At 41.4% G+C, this 18,425-nt stretch overlaps 1 protein-coding gene across 1 annotated transcript in view; it reads left to right on the top strand.

Moving 5' to 3' along the window:
* LOC149273533 (E3 ubiquitin-protein ligase UBR1-like) overlaps positions 1 to 18,425 on the top strand; it is a 47,659-nt gene that overhangs the window by 17,437 nt on the left and 11,797 nt on the right. The window contains exons 14-33 of the mRNA XM_089506187.1: positions 2,814 to 2,942; positions 3,238 to 3,418; positions 3,650 to 3,711; positions 3,992 to 4,102; positions 4,347 to 4,412; positions 4,931 to 5,035; positions 5,771 to 5,834; positions 6,000 to 6,124; positions 7,441 to 7,493; positions 7,851 to 7,953; positions 8,779 to 8,827; positions 9,032 to 9,186; positions 9,838 to 9,937; positions 10,356 to 10,465; positions 10,789 to 10,902; positions 11,808 to 11,962; positions 12,356 to 12,558; positions 14,123 to 14,216; positions 17,355 to 17,507; positions 18,249 to 18,346. Coding sequence (XP_089362313.1) covers positions 2,814 to 2,942; positions 3,238 to 3,418; positions 3,650 to 3,711; positions 3,992 to 4,102; positions 4,347 to 4,412; positions 4,931 to 5,035; positions 5,771 to 5,834; positions 6,000 to 6,124; positions 7,441 to 7,493; positions 7,851 to 7,953; positions 8,779 to 8,827; positions 9,032 to 9,186; positions 9,838 to 9,937; positions 10,356 to 10,465; positions 10,789 to 10,902; positions 11,808 to 11,962; positions 12,356 to 12,558; positions 14,123 to 14,216; positions 17,355 to 17,507; positions 18,249 to 18,346 — 2,230 coding nt within the window. The remainder of the gene's footprint in view (positions 1 to 2,813; positions 2,943 to 3,237; positions 3,419 to 3,649; positions 3,712 to 3,991; positions 4,103 to 4,346; positions 4,413 to 4,930; positions 5,036 to 5,770; positions 5,835 to 5,999; positions 6,125 to 7,440; positions 7,494 to 7,850; positions 7,954 to 8,778; positions 8,828 to 9,031; positions 9,187 to 9,837; positions 9,938 to 10,355; positions 10,466 to 10,788; positions 10,903 to 11,807; positions 11,963 to 12,355; positions 12,559 to 14,122; positions 14,217 to 17,354; positions 17,508 to 18,248; positions 18,347 to 18,425) is intronic.

The raw sequence follows: 18,425 nt of genomic DNA, 5'->3' as shown, positions 1-18,425 counted from the left end.
TGTGACACAAGAAGAGGACGCTGACAAGTGTAAGGCTTTTTTGTTATGGGGTTTGTTGGGTTTTTTTTGCATTCATGGTAGTTTTTTTTTTGGTTTTTTTTTCCACTTTGTCTTATTTGAATGTAATTACCATTTTTAATATTAGAATATAATGACAGATCTGCCAAAAGGTCTTTGTTGAACACATTGGACCATTCACAGCCAGATTCATATAACACTTGGCTTTAGGTAGGGCACCAATGAGGGCCCCCCATGCTTTTTTTATAAATAAGTTATGTAGGGCTGAAACAACTAATCGATAAAATCGATAATAATCGATAATGAAAATCGTTGTCAACGATTTTCATTATCGATTAATCGAATCGATTTTTATCGATTATAAAAAGAGGTTTTTTTCAGAGCAAATGCTCTGAAAAACTCCTCTCCTTATATAATCCGACCTCAAACAGAGATCGGATTATAATACTAGAATCCAGATCCCCCGCAACGCTGCAGGGGACCTGGATTCCCCTCACTGCCGGCCGGTCTCTCACTTCCATCTCTCCCCCCTCCCATACACCCCTCCCCCCTCCCATACATCACTCTGCCTCTCTCCCGCCTCGTTACTGACAGGCACTTTCACTGCAGCCTCAGCGTAAGTGAAGGGCAGTTATGGAGGCTGGCTGTGCGCATCCTCTCTGTCACCCGTGTCATGCCTACCCGTCCGGCTGGGGTCCCTCGGCGTTCCTCGCGCCCGTCCTCCTCGTGTGTTGCCGTGCGTGCGGCACGCACACGAGGGGGCGTGTGTGTCGGGCAGGCACGCCTTCCTGCCACTGACAGTCCTGATCGGGCTGCCGCTACATGTCAGCGGCGATCGAAGAGACGATCCGCCGCTACATGCTCGCGGCACCCGACCAGTACCTCTTCTGCCTGTGTGGCGCTGCCGTGTCGCTCGCGGCGGCAGCACAGGCAGAGAGGACATTGTGGTTAGCCGCCGCGGGCATGTCGGCGGCGATCGAGTGTTCGATCGCCGCTGCCTGTCCACGGTGGCTGTCTCCTTCCTCTTCTGCCTGTGTGGCGCTTCCGCGTCATTCGCGGAGGTACCACAGGCAGGAGGGTTTGTTTTGTTTCGTTGCCATCGCGACGATGCTTCTCTTGCGCCGGTCGCGATGACGTCATCGTACCGGCTCTCCCGCCATTGGTCCTATTTAAACTTCCTGGTCCTGTGTTTCCTTGCCCGTTCAACGAGTCCATATCATTGTTCTCGGGGTGTTTGTTTCGCTTGTGCCTTTTGATTGCTATTTTTGTGTACCAGACCTTGGCTATTGTTCTTTGACTACGATCCTGTGCTGCCCGTCCCGACCTTGGCTATTGTTTTTTGACTTCGCACCTGTGCTGCCTGCCTCGATCCCGGCTTGTTTATTGGATTTTCTCGCCATACCTGCATTGTGGGTCCATCACCTGTGGTGCCTGATTCCACGTAACAAGCCGGTGGGGGTCTGAATCGCACAGACAGCCTCCGTTACTTACCTTCACTTACGCTGAGGCTTCTATGAAGCTGCAGTGAAAGTGCCTGTCAGTAACAGAGCCGGGTAGAGAGGCAGAGCGGTGTATGGGAGGGGGGAGGAGTCAGAGGGGTGTATGGGAGCCACCCTCCTACACACCACTCTGCCTCCTCCCCCTCCCATACGCCACTCTGCCTCTCTACCCGGCTCCCTGGTGTCTTGTGAACCTCCGTTGCTGACAGGAGGCAGAGTGGAGTATGGGAGGGGGGAGGAGGCAGAGTGGAGTATGGGAGGGGGGAGGAGGCAGAGTGGAGTATGGGAGGGGGAGGACCCAAAGTGGAGTATGGGAGGGGGAGGAGCCAAAGTGGTGTATGGGAAGGGGAGGAGCCAAAGTGGTGTATGGGAGGGGGAGGAGCCAGAGTGGTGTATGGGAGGGGGGAGGAGGCAGAGTGGATTATGGGAGGGGGGAGGAGGCAGAGTGGAGTATGGGAGGGGGGAGGAGGCAGAGTGGAGTATGGGAGGGGGGAGGAGGCAGAGTGGTGTATGGGAGGGGGAGGAGCCAGAGTGGTGTATGGGTGAGTTATAGTGGTGTATGGGGGGTATTATGAGTTTCAGGGCGTATAGGGGGTATAAGGCATATCGATATTAGGCATATCAGGGGGGCATAAAACATATATGGGGGTAAAAGGTATATCAGGGGGCTCAGTGGCATATAGGGGGTATAAGGCATATCGATATTAGGCATATCAGGGGGGGCATAAAACATATCTGGGGGTAAAAGGTATATCAGGGGGCTCAGTTGCATATCACTGGCATATAAGGAGTATAAGGCATATATGGGGGCAGAGTGGCAAGCTGGGGGTCAGATGTGCATAACCGGGGGCTTTCTTCTCATAGTTTTTATTAAATATGAAAAATAGTTAACATATGAATTAATATTTACTAATAACTTTGCATTAAAACCTAGTTTGAGAAACACAGTGTTTGGGTTCTTGTAGCTTTTATTATTATGTCAGTAAAATAAGAAGGTGAATAGAGAGAGCGAGAGAGAGGCCATTGCAATAAAGAGATGAAAGTGTAAATTGTACGTTTTTTATTACATTATTTTAAATTGAAAAAAATTGCATTTTTTTATCCGATTAATCGAAAAAATAATCGGCCAACTAATCGATTATTAAAATAATCGTTAGTTGCAGCCCTAAAGTTATGGTAAGGTGTCACCACCTTGTAAAGCTTCTCATGGTCTATGGTCCACTTTGCCTTGCGGGTGATGCATCTATGAGGCCATTCAGTGAAATCATTTTCTGACGTTGAGCTTTACTCCGGCAGGGCATGGAGGCCATCGGTAGGATGATAGGGCAACATGTGGAGATGGACTCCGACTGGGAAGCAGCCATAGTCATGCAGATGCAGCTGAAGAACGTTTTAATGCTAATCCAGGAGTGGTGCGCCAGTAATGTAAGAGAAATAAAGAACAAAATCTTCTGTATCCAGAAAATATGTAGTTACATGGAGAGGACTGCTGTGCAAATCTCCTAATAAATAAAAATAAGCTAGTTCCATTGGTACCAGGGGCATTGTGCAAAAAAGGACTTATTTTTTCTGCCCGGCACAAGTTGCTGCTCTCATTTATTTCACAGATGTGTACTATCATACATTCTTTACACAGAATTATTAATTGGCTTAATGCTTGGAACGGATAATGACACAGAGTGTTTTTTTTGGTTTGATTTCTACTTTTCTTCTACAAAAGGAAGAGGTCTTGCTGGAGGCCTACAGGGAATGCTACCAATCAGTCCTCCGGTGTAGCAGTGCCAGCAGCTGTCAGGAGAAGACACGGATCAATATGTGTGGCCATTCCTATGAAAGTTACCCATTTCGTGTGTCTGTAGATCCTGTCAGTATCCACCTACCTCTCTCTCGGCTGTTGGCAGGTATGTATTACACCAGCATTTTCCAGATCTCATCATCTGTGAAATCTATTTAATCATTTTAATGTGTGTTGTTTTTATGGTGGTGTAGAAAGTATTGCTTAACATAGGTGAGATTTGTCTAATGGCGATGCACTCATTGTAAGAGGCTAGAGAAACAGAATGAAGCTAGATATAGATCAGTAACACTGTGACCATCATCTTCATTTCTTTAACCGTGCTCTTGTGTTTTAGGTCTGCATGCGCATATGAGTAAGACGGGCACCATCGCCAGACTACCTCATATTATTCCCACTGTAAGTACAAACATATCATTAGTATCCTTGCACAGTAGATATATCCTGTCAAATACTTATTTGATTTAATCAATTAAAGTGTCTGAAAACAGGGCACTATAGAAAACGGTTTGGCTTTTGTGGACACCCAGTTGAGTAGATCTCTCCTTTTTTTTTTCTTCATAATATTTAAACATAATTACTCTGAAGATCTAGGTCTTTAATATTCTGATTTGCAGCTGCATGGTCGCCACTCTTTATACTCCCGTTATGTTCTTATATATTTCTCGCCGCTGTTTAGGAGGAATTCCAGGTTGAAAGTCTTATCGAGTGCCCTCTGAGGTGCCTAGTACTAGTCGGGCAAGTGGCCGCTGAAATGTGGCGGAGGAATGGTCTCACCATTATCAGCCAGGTATTGCAAACTCATACATAAAATATATGCACTTGTGAATTTTATTTTTTATAGTAATACTTTGTAGAACAATATATTTTTGCAAGGAGGCCATGCAACCTTTTAACATTGTGTTATTGTTAACCTTTTTCTTCTAATATGAAGACTTTTACATTGCTTATTTTAATGTGTACAAACTTTGCCTTTTATTTCAGGGAAAGTATGTTACTTGCCTAAATGATTTATGGTGGGGTGTTCTTTTTAGGTGTTCTACTACCAAGATGTTAAGTGCAGGGACGAGATGTATGACAAGGACATTGTAATGCTTCAGGTACTTTTGTTGACTGCTGTTGATGTATTTGGTCTTAAAGTGACAGTCCAGCCATCATTGAAACTTTAATGCATAATACATCTGCTTTACCTTTTAATTAGCATTTTTTTGCATGCAGATGCATTGATGGCTTAATTGGAATCCTTTTTCTTTTCTTTGCTAGCCCTCAGGTTATTTGCATTGCAGAAGATTAATTTAGCTCAACAGTCCTGCTATTTAGCTTGTGTGAGAGTTCCAGGGTGTAATGCGTAATTTGAACAGTTTTTTAATCACTACATTCAGAAATGTATCTGTTAAGAAAGAAGATTAAGCCTTCTGCCAGTCCCACTTGGCTTAGTAATAATGCAATACATCATATTAGTTTACTAGTAGCTCATATTGGTAAATGTATGGTTCTTTTAATTATTTCTCTATTTTCTTGGGAAAATAACATTTTCAGTTGTTTACTGTCTTGTTGTGTACTGTTAGCATAAACCTATGTCCTGTAACCACTTTTTTGTATGATGTGGTGTCCACAGATTGGCGCATCCTTAATGGATCCCAATAGTTTCCTGCTGCTGATGCTACAGAGGTTTGAGCTTGAGGAAGCCTTCTCCAAAATCACAGCACCCCCCAAAGATATGGTATGGAATTCCAGGCCATCAGAGCGCCCAAGCATTGGGCATTCAGGTGCCATCAGCAAGCAATACTTTTGCTATTTTAGTTGTAGGGAAAATAAAGGAAAGATGGTTGGCACTGAGGAAGAAGAAAACCATGCGTGCTGTGATAAATAGAGCGGTTCCAAAATTGTAATGGGGAACACTGGAAATGTGGATGCTTTATGGAATTTTAGGGGTTGCTCAGGGCACTATAAACTTTAATGATGATGGAGAGAAAATAGTACTTTTCACTCACTCACATGCCCAGATTAAGTGAATATCTCAAAGAACAGTATTCGTTTGTCATACCTTAAACTGGTTCCCTGGTGTGTGTGTGTGTGTATATATATATATATATATATATATATATATATATATATATATATATATATATATATTATATATATAGTCCTTGTACTATATATGTTTTTGGTGTCTGGGATGAATATTCTACAGCCGGGGTAACCCGCAGATAGCTCTTCACCTGTTATATATCATCCATGATGCTTAGCAATTATTTTTACCTTCTATTAAGATCCCAGAGTCTTCCCTTTCATGCAGTGATTCAAGTGTGAAACCTAGAGATTCGTCGATGATAGATACATAGCGTGGAATCGTCCACCACGCACCGCATCAGGAACTTATTAATTGGACCCCAAGGTTGACATAATTTCGCTTTGTTCGGTTTACACAATCCTTATTGTACTTTACCGGTTTCAGGACCTGGCAAGGCAAAGAAACATACTTATTGAAGAAATGCTAGATGTTCTGATTTGTGTAATTGGTAAGTTATTCATAAATCTCTTTCGCCTGTCAAAGAAAAAAAAATAAAAGCATAATGGTATCTTAAAATGTTCTGTAAAGACTTGAAACACATGCGTTCTAACTACTGATCTATTTCTCTGAAGTGAATGGAAGTTTATTGCGTCCTCTTTCTGTCTGCACTCAGGAGAGAGGTACGTTCCCGGCATTAGCGACGTGACCGCAGAAGAATGCATGATGCGGGAGATCGTTCACCTGCTTTGCATTGAACCCATGGCCCACAGCACAATTGCCAAGGCCTTGCCTGAAACTGTACGTCTGTGTCTTTTTGAGTTATTTCATTCATTAAACGCGCTTTACTTCCGGGTGAACTGTCCAGGGACGGGCTAAGGGGAATTACTAATCCACCCCATTGCCTCTCAAAGCCATAAAAAAAGATCTCTACTGACACAGATTGGAGCCTGTGTATAAAAAGGGATTATGGAACTCAAATTTGAAAGGTAGTCGTATCACCATAGCAACCAACGGAATACTCTTATTGATGAAATCGCTTTTTAGACATAATCCTCGATGTGTCTGTCTGTTTCATTCATTGGAGGCAAAGATCATAGTATGTCTTAATGGATTAATGTGACAATCACGGCAAGCGATGTACCTTACCGGTGATTGGCTGGTTGTTATACAAACACACACACACGCCTGTCAATACATACACATTTATACACTGCCCTCACTACACACCCCTGCCTTTACACACACACGTATATACATATATATATATATACAGACACACACACATGTGTGTATATATATATATATACATACATACACACACACACATGTATATATACACACACACACACACATGTATACACACACATGTATATACCGTATATATACACACATGTATGTATATATATATATATATATATATATATACACCAGCTTACAAACACACAAACACACTGACCATCTCACACCAACATACATACACTGCACTCACACCCCTTTCTCCCCATCTCTTACCTTTCTCAACTTCTATCTTCTTTCTTCCATCCAGTCGTGGGAGCGCGAGGTCTGTCATGTCAGACCTCTGTTTACTGCTCGCTCATCACTACGCGCCGGCAATTGATGCCGAGCGCCCGGACATGAGGTCATCACCGCGCTCGGCATCAATAGCCGGCACGTAGTGATTAGGGAGCAGGGAAGCCGAGGTCTGAAGTGCCAGACCTCGAGCTCCCTAATGTCGGGCTAGTTAGAGGGAGGTCGTGATCTCCCCAACCAGCCCTGCTGATCAGGGCTAGTTGGGGAGATCACGATCTTGCACCTACCTCGGCGTGGCCCTGAAGACCGGCCCAGGGGAGGCGGCTTCTCCACTCACCCCTCCCCTAGAAATTTGTGGCTTCGTGGGACTCTCCGGCTGGGTAAGTATTCGGTACTCGGTTAGTACCCGGAGTATAAGACGACCCCCGACTTTTAAGAAGATTTTCTGGGGTTAAAAAGTCGTCTTATACGCCGGAATATACGGTATATATATATTGGTTCGCCCCTTAATGACAATATACGGAACCTCGGAATACAGTAGATGATAAACTGTTATAATGTTTATTTATGCATTTATTTTGTAGGAAAACACCGACATATGTTTGGATAAAGTGATCAATAAAGTGGCCACTTTTAAGTAAGTCGTGTAACAAATACTTCAGAATACAACATATGTATGAATGTGTATATAAGTATGTGTATGTGTGTGTATATATGTAAGTGTGTGTATATACTATTGAAATGATAAATATGTCACAACAGGATATAATTGAATGCTATAATACCCCAAACCTATTAATCAACATAGAAAGAACGGAGTGTATGAGGAATGAGATATTAATGGATTTGAAGTGGATATGGCTTGGTAAAGTTGGGTGCAGATGTATGAGTTTGCTGGGCCAGCATTAGGAGTAGTCAATTTTACCTTGACCACACAGGTGGAGTAGTTATTGTGTAAAGTTGTGTTACTTAATGAATTGTCATCTTCGTACAGGAAACCTGGGGTATCGGGACATGGTGTGTATGAGCTGAAGGATGATTACCTCGATCAGTTCAATGTGTTCTTTTATCATTATACCAAGACCCAGCGCAGTAAGGTAAGAGCCGCCCTTCGTACAAGAGGTTTTGTTTCATTTGTTTTTTTTGTTTTTTTTAAGAAGCCGTGAGTAAGCTTTAAATTAAGCAATAAGCATGCAGCCAGTAAGTTTGACCCACAGCTCAACTCAAACCTATTCCTATATGCCCAAGGCACCCCCTGTTTGCCCATGGCTCCAACTCTATTTTGTTGCTTTTAAAGTGGCCCTGTCACCTATAAATACATGAAGGGCACGGTCTGCTTTCAGTAGGTAATACAAACACTAGCCATTTATGTACGGTGCTAATTATATATATTGAGCTATATATTTACATTTATTCTCTTCTGTATAGGAAGAGTCTGTACTTGCATACTAGTGATAATCTTCTGTTGTGAGCGGATCTATATTCTCAGAGGCACAAAAATCCATCCATGGTGCCATCCATGCTGATAGGAAAGGGTTGTACTTGGGAAAGCATTAGCAAATGTGGGCGGAGCATGTTCAATGTAGGCAGAGTGTGCGCAGGGCAGGACAAGGCTCAGGTCACACCCATTATTGATTTTAATTACACTTCTGTTCTCTTCTGTGCATTTTGTGGAATGATAAAAAAAAAAAGTATTAATGTCTTTGAAAGCGTTCTAACTTTACAGCATGTGTTCACACCTGCCTAAAACTTTTGAACAGTACTGTGTATATATATATATATATATATATATATATATATATATATATATATATGTGTGTGTATATATATATATATACATATGTATGTATTGTGTTCTTCATTCTTCTGGTGTATTATTACCGTTTGTGTGTATACGGATATTATTTTGTGTGTTACTGCAGGCTGAACACACCCAGAAGAAGAGACGAAAGCAGGACAATAGCTCTGAAGGTAAAGGTGCAGGGTGCTTTGTCAGACTTGCTCCCGCATTGTGTGCGTGCTTTGGCATAGTTTTGGTTCTTAGGTCACAAAAGCTACTTAAGATATTGTTGTAAGAGCTTGATATTGGAACCGCTCTAATGCCATAGAAACAGTGTTGTAAGTTTTACACTAACACAAAGAATTTATGGGTTTATTTCTATCTTACTTGTACAGCTTTGCCTCCACCAGCCCCTCCAGAATTCAGCCCCGCTTTTCGTAATGTGATTAACCTCCTGTGTTGCGATGTCATGATGCATCTACTCCGAACAATTCTCCAGAGGGCAACAGAGGATGAGCCAAACACATGGACAGAAGCCATGATCCAGATGGTACAATGATCTTGTCTCTTGTAGGAGATGCTGGCAGTTCAGTTCATGACTGCTTTTACCATTTTTCTTTCTTCTATGAAAAGATAGAAGGTAACAGTCAGGGCTCTTTAATGAGCAGGCTTTCAAATAGTAGTTTTTTCATATCTGGAAGAGAACCTATGTGTATTTGGAAAACATGGAGAGACTTGTTTTAAGCAAGGGCTAAACTCTGAATGTAGGATAGCCACATGGAAACAACATAATGTGTGCTGCAAGTCTTCTATCATGGAATTGTAGGTGAGGTAAAGAGGTCTAACACCTTCTATGAGCATGGTCTAGGAAGCACAATAGACACCTCATTGTGGGCTTTGGATAGGCGCGAGGCCAGTGGTGTAACTACAGGTATTGCAGTGGTCACAGCTGCGACGGGGTCCGCTGCGGCCCCTGCGACACCTTGTTCCTGTCGCCTTGTACTGGTTCAGAATAGTTTTGACATTGCGGTGCCCTTTCTAAACCATTTTGAACCAGCACGGGGAGACACAAACGTAACATGTGAGTCATGTTACACCCCTGGACCTTGCTACCCCTTGGGGATGTTGTTCAAGTCGCTGAGATTTTTGCTGCATCTCCATGCCTGGTATATGAACATATATTTGTTTTGTGCCTGCATAGGTGCTCCACCTCATTGCCCTGGGTTTGCTAGAGGAGAAGCAGCAGCTACAAAAGGCAGCCGAGGAAGATGTAACATTTGATTTCTATCACAAGGCAACAAGTAAGGCATTGCTGTCTCTGCTAAGATTTTTTTTTGACTTGATATTCTAAAAGAGCAACACTGGCACGTTCTGTTATTTGGTATTATCCATTCAAAGGATGCATAAGGGCTTTGCAGGAGGATTAACCTTTTCACCTACCTGACTTTAAGCATTATGATGGACCAACTTTAGCGAGCTTCTCTTTCGAAAAAGTTGGCCCTGTATAGTTCTGCCAACATCTGAATTAATGAATGCAACGAAAAACACTTATTTAATGTAAGTTTCTTCATATTTCTCTATTTATTATGCGTTTTGAATCTTGCTTTTTGGCTTCTGTAACTTATACAATGCTTTATATACACATTGAGTAGTTATCATATATAAAGAATGCATCCACTTCAGTTTTCTCGATTGGTATGTTCTTTCTCCCCTGTGTAGGAGCCGGGAGCGCAGATGTGAACTCTGTGAGCGTGCTCACGCTTTTAGAGAAATTGAGGTGTGTTGCCCTGCTGGAGGCTCAAAAAGATATGGTCGGCTGGGTGCGGCAGGTGAGTAACTAAAATAATCTTGTTTCAGTTCATAAGATGGATTTATTTTCATATTGGCAGAAGTGTAGTTCTTCTATGGCCCATGATAACAAACACAAGGGAGCTGAGCTGATATGACCAGGCACTGATTTTGGGGAACATCAAGACCATCAGTGCACCCTCTGCCATCAAACCTGACATTGCGTCTTCAGCTCTGCTAGTTTGAGAGGGAGGAATTGGTGCTTCAGGCTCATATTCTTAGACCACAGTTGTTAACCCAAGGCAAACATACATAATATCAAACAACTCAGCATTAAAACGGATTGCCTTTTTGTTCATTTTAGATGTTTGAAACTGTGAAGAGGCTTCGAGAGAAGTCCAGCCAGACCGCAATGGCATCGATTTCTTCTGATGTTCTTTCGGTTGACGAGGTAAGAGCAACATGGGAGAAAAATCGAGCCTTGTCATTTTTGCAGTTAATGAAAGTGTATTAAAGTATGAATTTCTTGAAAACAAAATAAGCTTTGTAATTAGATTTCAGCCCGCCATAGTACGCAATTGGCATATAATGTGAAATCCTAAAATGTCATAATACAGAGTTCCTGATTCATAAAATATCTGACATTTAAAACCAAGCCTGAACCCTGATAATTGACATATTTACCAACGATCTCTTTTTTACAAGCATTACACATAAGAAACGTGTTACTTATGATCTTAAGTGTGTTTTAATAAAGCACACACTATACAGATATAACTTTGAGGAATCTCTAAGACCAATGGGGGGCCAAAGAGGTTGCTTTATCTGCTTTTAAGGTGGCATTACCCATGAGTTGTTTCACCAAGGCTCATTTTTTTCTTGATTATTCTAGATTCACACACATAGTGTACATTGGTATTAACTGGCTCCAGTAGCGTACTTAGGGGGTGGAGGGGCATTCACCTGGGTGCCACTCATCATGGGGCTGCCTCTCATCATGGGGCTGCCACTCATCATGGGGCTGCCACTCATCATGGGGCTGCCATGCCGGCACACAGAGCTCCCAGCTCCCCGGGAAATTCCCTCTCTCCCAATGTCTTACCTTCTCCGGAACTGCTTGCGTGTCCCTGTCTCGTTTCCCGCAGCTCCGCTTCTTCTTCTGTCTTCATCCGCTTCTCCCTCCGGTATCAGCTCCGTTGACCAGGCCCCCTGGAATACTTCTTGGACAGCCTCTTCCCTGTTCCTCCACTGAATGGGCCCTTTCGAGGAAGCGTTGGCCCTAGTGGGCATATGAAAGAACATTTGGGTTGTTTTGCTATTGTATGTTGAGGATCTCTGTATCTGCCCCTTGTTTTCTTTCAAAAACAGAGTCCTGTAGAGAAGGAAAAACGTAAACGGAAAGCAGAGGCGGCACGACTTCACAGGCAAAAGATTATGGCTCAAATGTCTGCTCTGCAAAGAAATTTCATTGAAAGTAATAAGCTTCTATATGACACCACTCCGGAAGCGCAAGAAAGGTCCACTCCTATGGAGGAGAGGTGAGAGACTTGTAAACGTGTAAAATAATACATTTTCCAGATGGTAGTTTTGCAACGCAAGTTACAAAGCGCTGAATGATATTCACAAAGAAAGGGGATTTCTGCTTCTTTCCAATTGATACCATGTGTTCTACTACAGAATACTTGCATGCATAAAAATACTGTTTCAGAAGTAGAATCATAGGTTTCTATGGGCGTTAAGAACCAAATGACTGTCTATTCCCTCATTAAAAAGCCCTCAAACGTCATTCTTTTCATCTTGTTAGTATTGCAATTATTTTATCCATATTTCAGGATGTTTAAAATGTGTAGCATTTGATATGGTTTTATCCTCATTTCAGTGTTCTAAATCCAGTCATGAAATTGGTACTAAATAAAAGGACTTCTTTTTAGCTCAACACCCGAAGAAGGCTCAAAGATTGCCTTGGGTCCTAAGCGCGGCCCATGTGTTCCTGAGCAGGAAGTGCTGACTTGCATCCTCTGTCAAGAGGACCACGAAGTCAGACTGAACAGCGCGACTATGGTGCTAACTGCATGTGTGCAGAAATCTACCACTCTGTCCCAGTGCCGGGGCAAAAGTCATGTACACTCAGGAGGTACGTGGCTATATTCAGACAAAACAAGTCATTGTTTCTTGTCTTGTTTTTTTTATGCTAAGCAATGTTATCATGCAAAAGAAACATAGACCTTTTTAGTGAGTGTCCACTGAAGGTAAGATGTTAAATGATGACCCATTCTTGTTCTGTAATTGAGTCAGGGCAGACTACTACATTTTAGCCTTGCGACCATACATTGCTAAATGTTGATGTGGACTCTCTGTAGTATGCAGTTGACAAAAGGAACTACATAAAAAGCACAGATAGGACTTCTTGTTAGGTTGCTGCTGGTTATATGTGGAATTGAATTACTTAGCACAAGTCTCTTGTAGTGTCCCATAATCTTCAGATCCGACCAGCACAGCTGCTTTCTACCAAACCCCTACAATTGCAGTTCTCTCATGGTATGGAAATGTTTTTTTGTATTTAAACAGCTATACAGATTTATTTTTCCTGTCTAGAATTGGTAATCAGTGTTTTCCTATGAAGAGCAACAGATCCCTCAAAATATGTATTATGTTGCTGAAGGCCTCAAATTGTTAAAATACATGGTAAATAAATTAAATGCCAGAATCAAGCCAATTAAATATAGTAAAAAATTGGGATCACGTGGATTCAGCGTAAAATGCTACAAAAAATGGTCCAGAACTATATAATAAGGTTCTTTCTAGCCAGCCTCCCTCAAACAATTTTAACATAGCCAGAATAACAGAAACCTTGAAACCTTGTAGAATGAATTGAATTCCATAGATCTTTGAAGTGAAGGTAGACAATAATGTCTTCTATCTTTTAATACAAATTTAAGAGCAATGCTGAAGTGTGAAGGCAAAGCAACTTGATGATTTAGAACCCAAATTACCTGCATTTACTTTGTATTTTTTATCCTACCCCATACAAGATCTACAATAGATACTGCCTATTTTCAAATAGTTCAACAAAGCAACTGGGCTTTTTCTGTATTACTCCAAAACCACACCAATATATATATATGACGGCACAAGTGAACTTTAAATGAGCATTCCTGTTTCATTGAGTGTGTATGTGAGTTTGCAGGGGAGAGTGTGTAAGTGTGTGTTGAGTAGTAGTATGTGTATGTTAGTGGCCAGAAGGTCCCAACCCCCCCCCCCCGTCTGTATGCCAGGCCAATAAAAAAACTAACTAAAATAAATCCTTGAAGAATGGTCACCATTTAGAGGAGACATACTTCCACATAAACCCCCTCTAAATCCTACTGTATAATTACTGTGTATAATAACCTTTTAGGGGTGATGCAACCTGTCCAGCTGTGACAGTATTAGACAATAGCAATAATGGGATTAAAAGGAAATTCTATTGGGGGGGCATGTTGTTGATGGGAATCTAATTACCGTAATAATCCATTATAAATGTTATTTTTGTGTAATATTAATGTTTATTGTTAAACACACCTTGTGTAGTATGTATAGGTATAGTGAAAAAATACACCGTCAAATCCACTGAGATAGTAAGGAAAGCCCACCACATAAGCATTTTACCTGTTTTTTTCCTTAAGAGAGCTGCATTCATTTTTTAGCTCTTTCCCCAGAATCATTTGATCCACTTTTTACAAACCCCGAGATGCTGTGTGGGACGCATACAGGGAGCTGCGGACATGTAATGCATGTCGTATGCTGGCAAAAGTAAGTTCTGATATTGTTGCTTTCTGTTGTGTCATAACTTATGATTGTGTGCTGAATGACCCTCCCTACCTTTTGTCTCTGTCTATTTAAATGACTTTTGTTTACATATAACCTTATTGTACAACGCAGTGGAATATGACTGTGCCATATAACCAAAAATAGCTATGTGCACATAAACCTACAGACCTGCATGCATCCCATGTATGTGCGTGAACAGAGACCATGACACATAATTTATCACTTGCTAGGGTTCTAGTTTTACATGTAGCATCAAACAAATGCAAATTTCACTGATTATACAATTACCACTATAACGGCATTTTGGTTATATATGCAAAAAACTAGATGGGAGCTTACTTGGTGAAAGCATTACTTTATTCCCCATCACAAAAAATAACAAACTGGAACGTATCAACAAAATGCAGACAACCTCATGCATTTCAGGCTTACTGGGGCCCTCATTCATAAGCCCGAAATACATGAGGCAGTCAGCATGTCCAAAACATCAAACCCACTTTGTTACTTTATCAGCCAAGCGTAAAAAAAAGAAGTGCTTTTACTGAGACCGAGTGGGCTCCCGTCCAGTATTTTTGTATTGCTTGGGGAGAAATCGGAGAGGTTCCCAGGTGGAGATGCTCCCTGGTTAGATAGATGATTGTTGGAGCGACCAGCAGAAGCACCTTCCTTCTTAAAATCCTTTTCTACTGACATTGTGGAAATATATACCATAATTACCACCACATCTGCACATAACAGATACATAAACACAACCCCTCTGCTCCTGAATGGGGAAACTACATGTCAGTAACATAGTGATCAGATTCCTGAATCTGTGCTGTACAATTGCCTCACAGCAACATTCTTCATCTGCTGGCATCACTATGTAGATCCTGCATAAACACCAGTCACTTCTGGACTGATGGTTAGTTGTTGGTGAGACAATCTCTTTGGTCCTGCTTTGGTACCAACAAAAATAAAAAGAGAGATTGACCATGTGAGCTTTAGCTCCTGCCTGTTCTGGAGATAAAACAAGACACTCTTGCTTGCTGTAGACACCATGAGATCCATCCGGGAGAACTGTGCATTCCTTTGGGGATTCATCTTACAAATAAGCATCATAATAACTATGAAGTGAAAAATGAAACTTAGAGTAGGTGAGCTGTTAATAACAAATCACTAAATCAATATAAAAACTGTGTTGTTCACACCCTGTGGTATCAAGAATAAATATAAAAAATGGATACATATACTTATATCCGAATGTGGAAGGATCTTCTGTCCGAATATTTAGAATTCGTAACATGAAACATAAAAAGACAAATAATACATAGCACAACCTCTAATTACAGAATGGGTAAGATCGAAAAATGGTGCAGTATCAAACTCACACTTTACAGCAGCACTAATAAAGTGCTATATGTTTTCACTTTATTGTTTTTGGGTGTGTTCAAGGGAGACCACCTTTAGTATTTGGTTTGGAGCTTTTCTTGCTGTTTTGTTAGCGCTGTATTTCACCTCTTGTTAGTTTTTTAATCATAATAATAGGGCTGCGACAACTAATCGATAAAATCGATGATAATCGATAATGAAATTCGTTGGCAAATGCTCTGAAAAATACCCCTCGTGTTATAATCCGTGACTCACAGGAGTCACAGCAGCAGTCACTGCCGATTGGCCCGCCCACTTCCTTTTCCAGTCCCTCCCTGCAATCGCTGCTGGAGAAAGAAAGGGGCGGGGCCAATCGGCAGTGACTACAGGGAGGAAGAAAGGGGCGGAGCCAAACGGTCGATTGGCTCCGCCCATTTCTTTAGCATCGCCATGGCTGTGACACTCATCTAACTGTGAGTAGAAAATTAATATTTGGGCTGCTGAAAGTTAGGGGAGGTGGGGGTTAATTTAGGGGCAGTTATAGTTAATGGGGTGTTTAGGGTTAACTTAGGGGCAGTTATAGTTAATGGGGTGTTTAGGGTTAATTTAGGGGCAGTTATAGTTAATGGGGTGTTTAGGGTTAATTTAGGGGCAGTGGTGATTGATGGGGTGTTTAGGGTTAATTTAGGGGCAGTTATAGTTAATGGGTTAATTTAGGGGCAGTTGTGGTTGATGGGGTCTTCAGGGTTAATTTAGGGCAGTTTTGGTTAATGGGGTCTTCTCTTCAGGATTAATTTAATGCTGAGGACTGAGGGTTAATTTAATTTAATAAAGTTAATTTAAGGTGCAGTTAGAGGTAAAGGGGGGCAAACTGAGGGGAATCTAAATCCTGGGGGCAGTGAAGATTAATCCTGTATTTATTTATAAAAGTATTGTGTCTGTGAACGAGTCTGCAAATCCTATGAGGGCACTATGGCATATCAGGGGGGTATACGGCATACCTGAGGAGGACGGAGTGACAAATCTGGGGGTATAAGGCATATAGGGTATATAAGGCATATGTGGGGAGGGCAGTGTGGCATGTCGGGGAGGGCAGTGTGGCAAGCCTGGGCTCAAATATGCATAACTGGGGGGCAGGTTGGGGAAATAAAAACAAGAAAAAAAATTTATTCTGCCGTTTGTTTTTAACATCCTATGTTACTTTATTAAATAATTTAAAATAAATGAAAAATTTAATTTTTTTTATCCGATTAATCGATTAATCGAAAAAATAATCGGCCAACTAATCGATTATGAAAATAATCGTTAGTTGCAGCCCTACATAATAACTATATTCAGGAGGTCTTGCTGAAATTATGGACGTCCTGGGTTTCTTATACCAATACGTATGTGCAACATGTGTCTTTTCTCAGAAGCATGTTGGAATATTCCATGGGTGACAGGTCTTCCAAGGGATGGCCCCCTCAGGTTCACAGCCTGTCGTCTCTTGTTTTATATGTCTTATTAAAGTATTCATGAAAATGTTTTTCAGTTTTGTGATAGATATTTGTCATTGACACCATGATTTTGTTTTGCTTTCCTTTCATTACTTTGTGGGACCAAGAAACCTTTACCTAAAAAAAACATGCAGAAATACAGTAATTGTACAAATTTTTTAAGCATTTCTGCTTATAACTTGCCAGATGGTCAAAGGGAATCGATCATCCAAAGGTTACAGAATTGTTTTCATCATAACTTACATGTACAAATCACATATCTTGTATACGTCAGGTATTTCGAGGCTATGCAGCTAAATATGCGGCAGCGGCTTCATGTCGAACTGATCTTCGATCTTGGGAATGGAGAGTATTTGTGTCCTCTCTGCAAGTGCCATTGTAACACTGTTATTCCCATCATCCCACTTGTTGCTGATCAAGTGAACAGGTAACATCTAGTTATACCTAAAAGGACTATGTTTTTTAAAAGGGATTCTGGTGCAAAGTTTGACAAGTGCCATTATCGCCATAGTAACCACGAGATGTTTCTATGTTTCTATGTTGCTAATTGGTTGTCTAAACTAATGTGAAAAAACCATCTTGCTCGCTTTGCATCAGAATCACCTGTTCCATAAAACCCTCAATGTTCCCTCTCACGTTTATATTTCTGAATTTACTAATGCTTTTGGGGTGATTTCTCCTGAGACTGCTTATGCTGTTTCTCAAGTGGCAGCCCATAGGCTGGACTTGTCTCTGCCTCGTCCTACTTGTTTGTTTATTTTAATAATTTATTAAGCCCATCTTTGTTCCCAAGTCATATGAAAGCCTCTGTATTAAGAGTTAGGGAATGCTACTCTAAATTATCTCCAGTTTTAAGTTTCAAGAGGAACTCATTGGAGAATCTTCTAATGCTAAAAGTTGACAGCCTATACTTAACCATTAGCTTCCATATGATGGATGAGATCGAACTGCAAGGAGGAAGGTAGTCCTCCAAGCTTACTTTCAATACACATCCCTAGATACAGTATATACTTTGAACATAACATGTTATACTTGATATGATTTGTAGCTTGACACTAAATCGAAAGAACACTGCTTAAATAAAATACCTTTGAACCATGGCCAGGAGTCCCTTGTGAATGAGGAACCTACAAGAGTCCTCTAACCGATTACTTTTATTTCCCTGCAGCTCTGATGCCGAAGTCATTGGCCAAGTACTGTCGTTTCCCCGCTGGTTGGATGTGGTCGCAGCCAGAATTACTGGCTACAATCTGAAAATCACTAACGGTATCTTTTTTTAACTGTTTCTTTACATTATTTTGCCAGCACAATTTCAGCTCAAATCGTTCAAACCCCTGTAAAAGAA

This window comes from Sceloporus occidentalis, unplaced genomic scaffold, assembly GCF_023333645.1.
Source record: "Sceloporus occidentalis isolate IW3139 unplaced genomic scaffold, rSceOcc1.0.p SCAF_369, whole genome shotgun sequence".
NCBI classification, from domain to species: Eukaryota; Metazoa; Chordata; class Lepidosauria; order Squamata; family Phrynosomatidae; genus Sceloporus; species Sceloporus occidentalis.
Note: the sequence above shows the minus strand (reverse complement) of the source record. Positions and strands in the feature narration are given on the sequence as shown.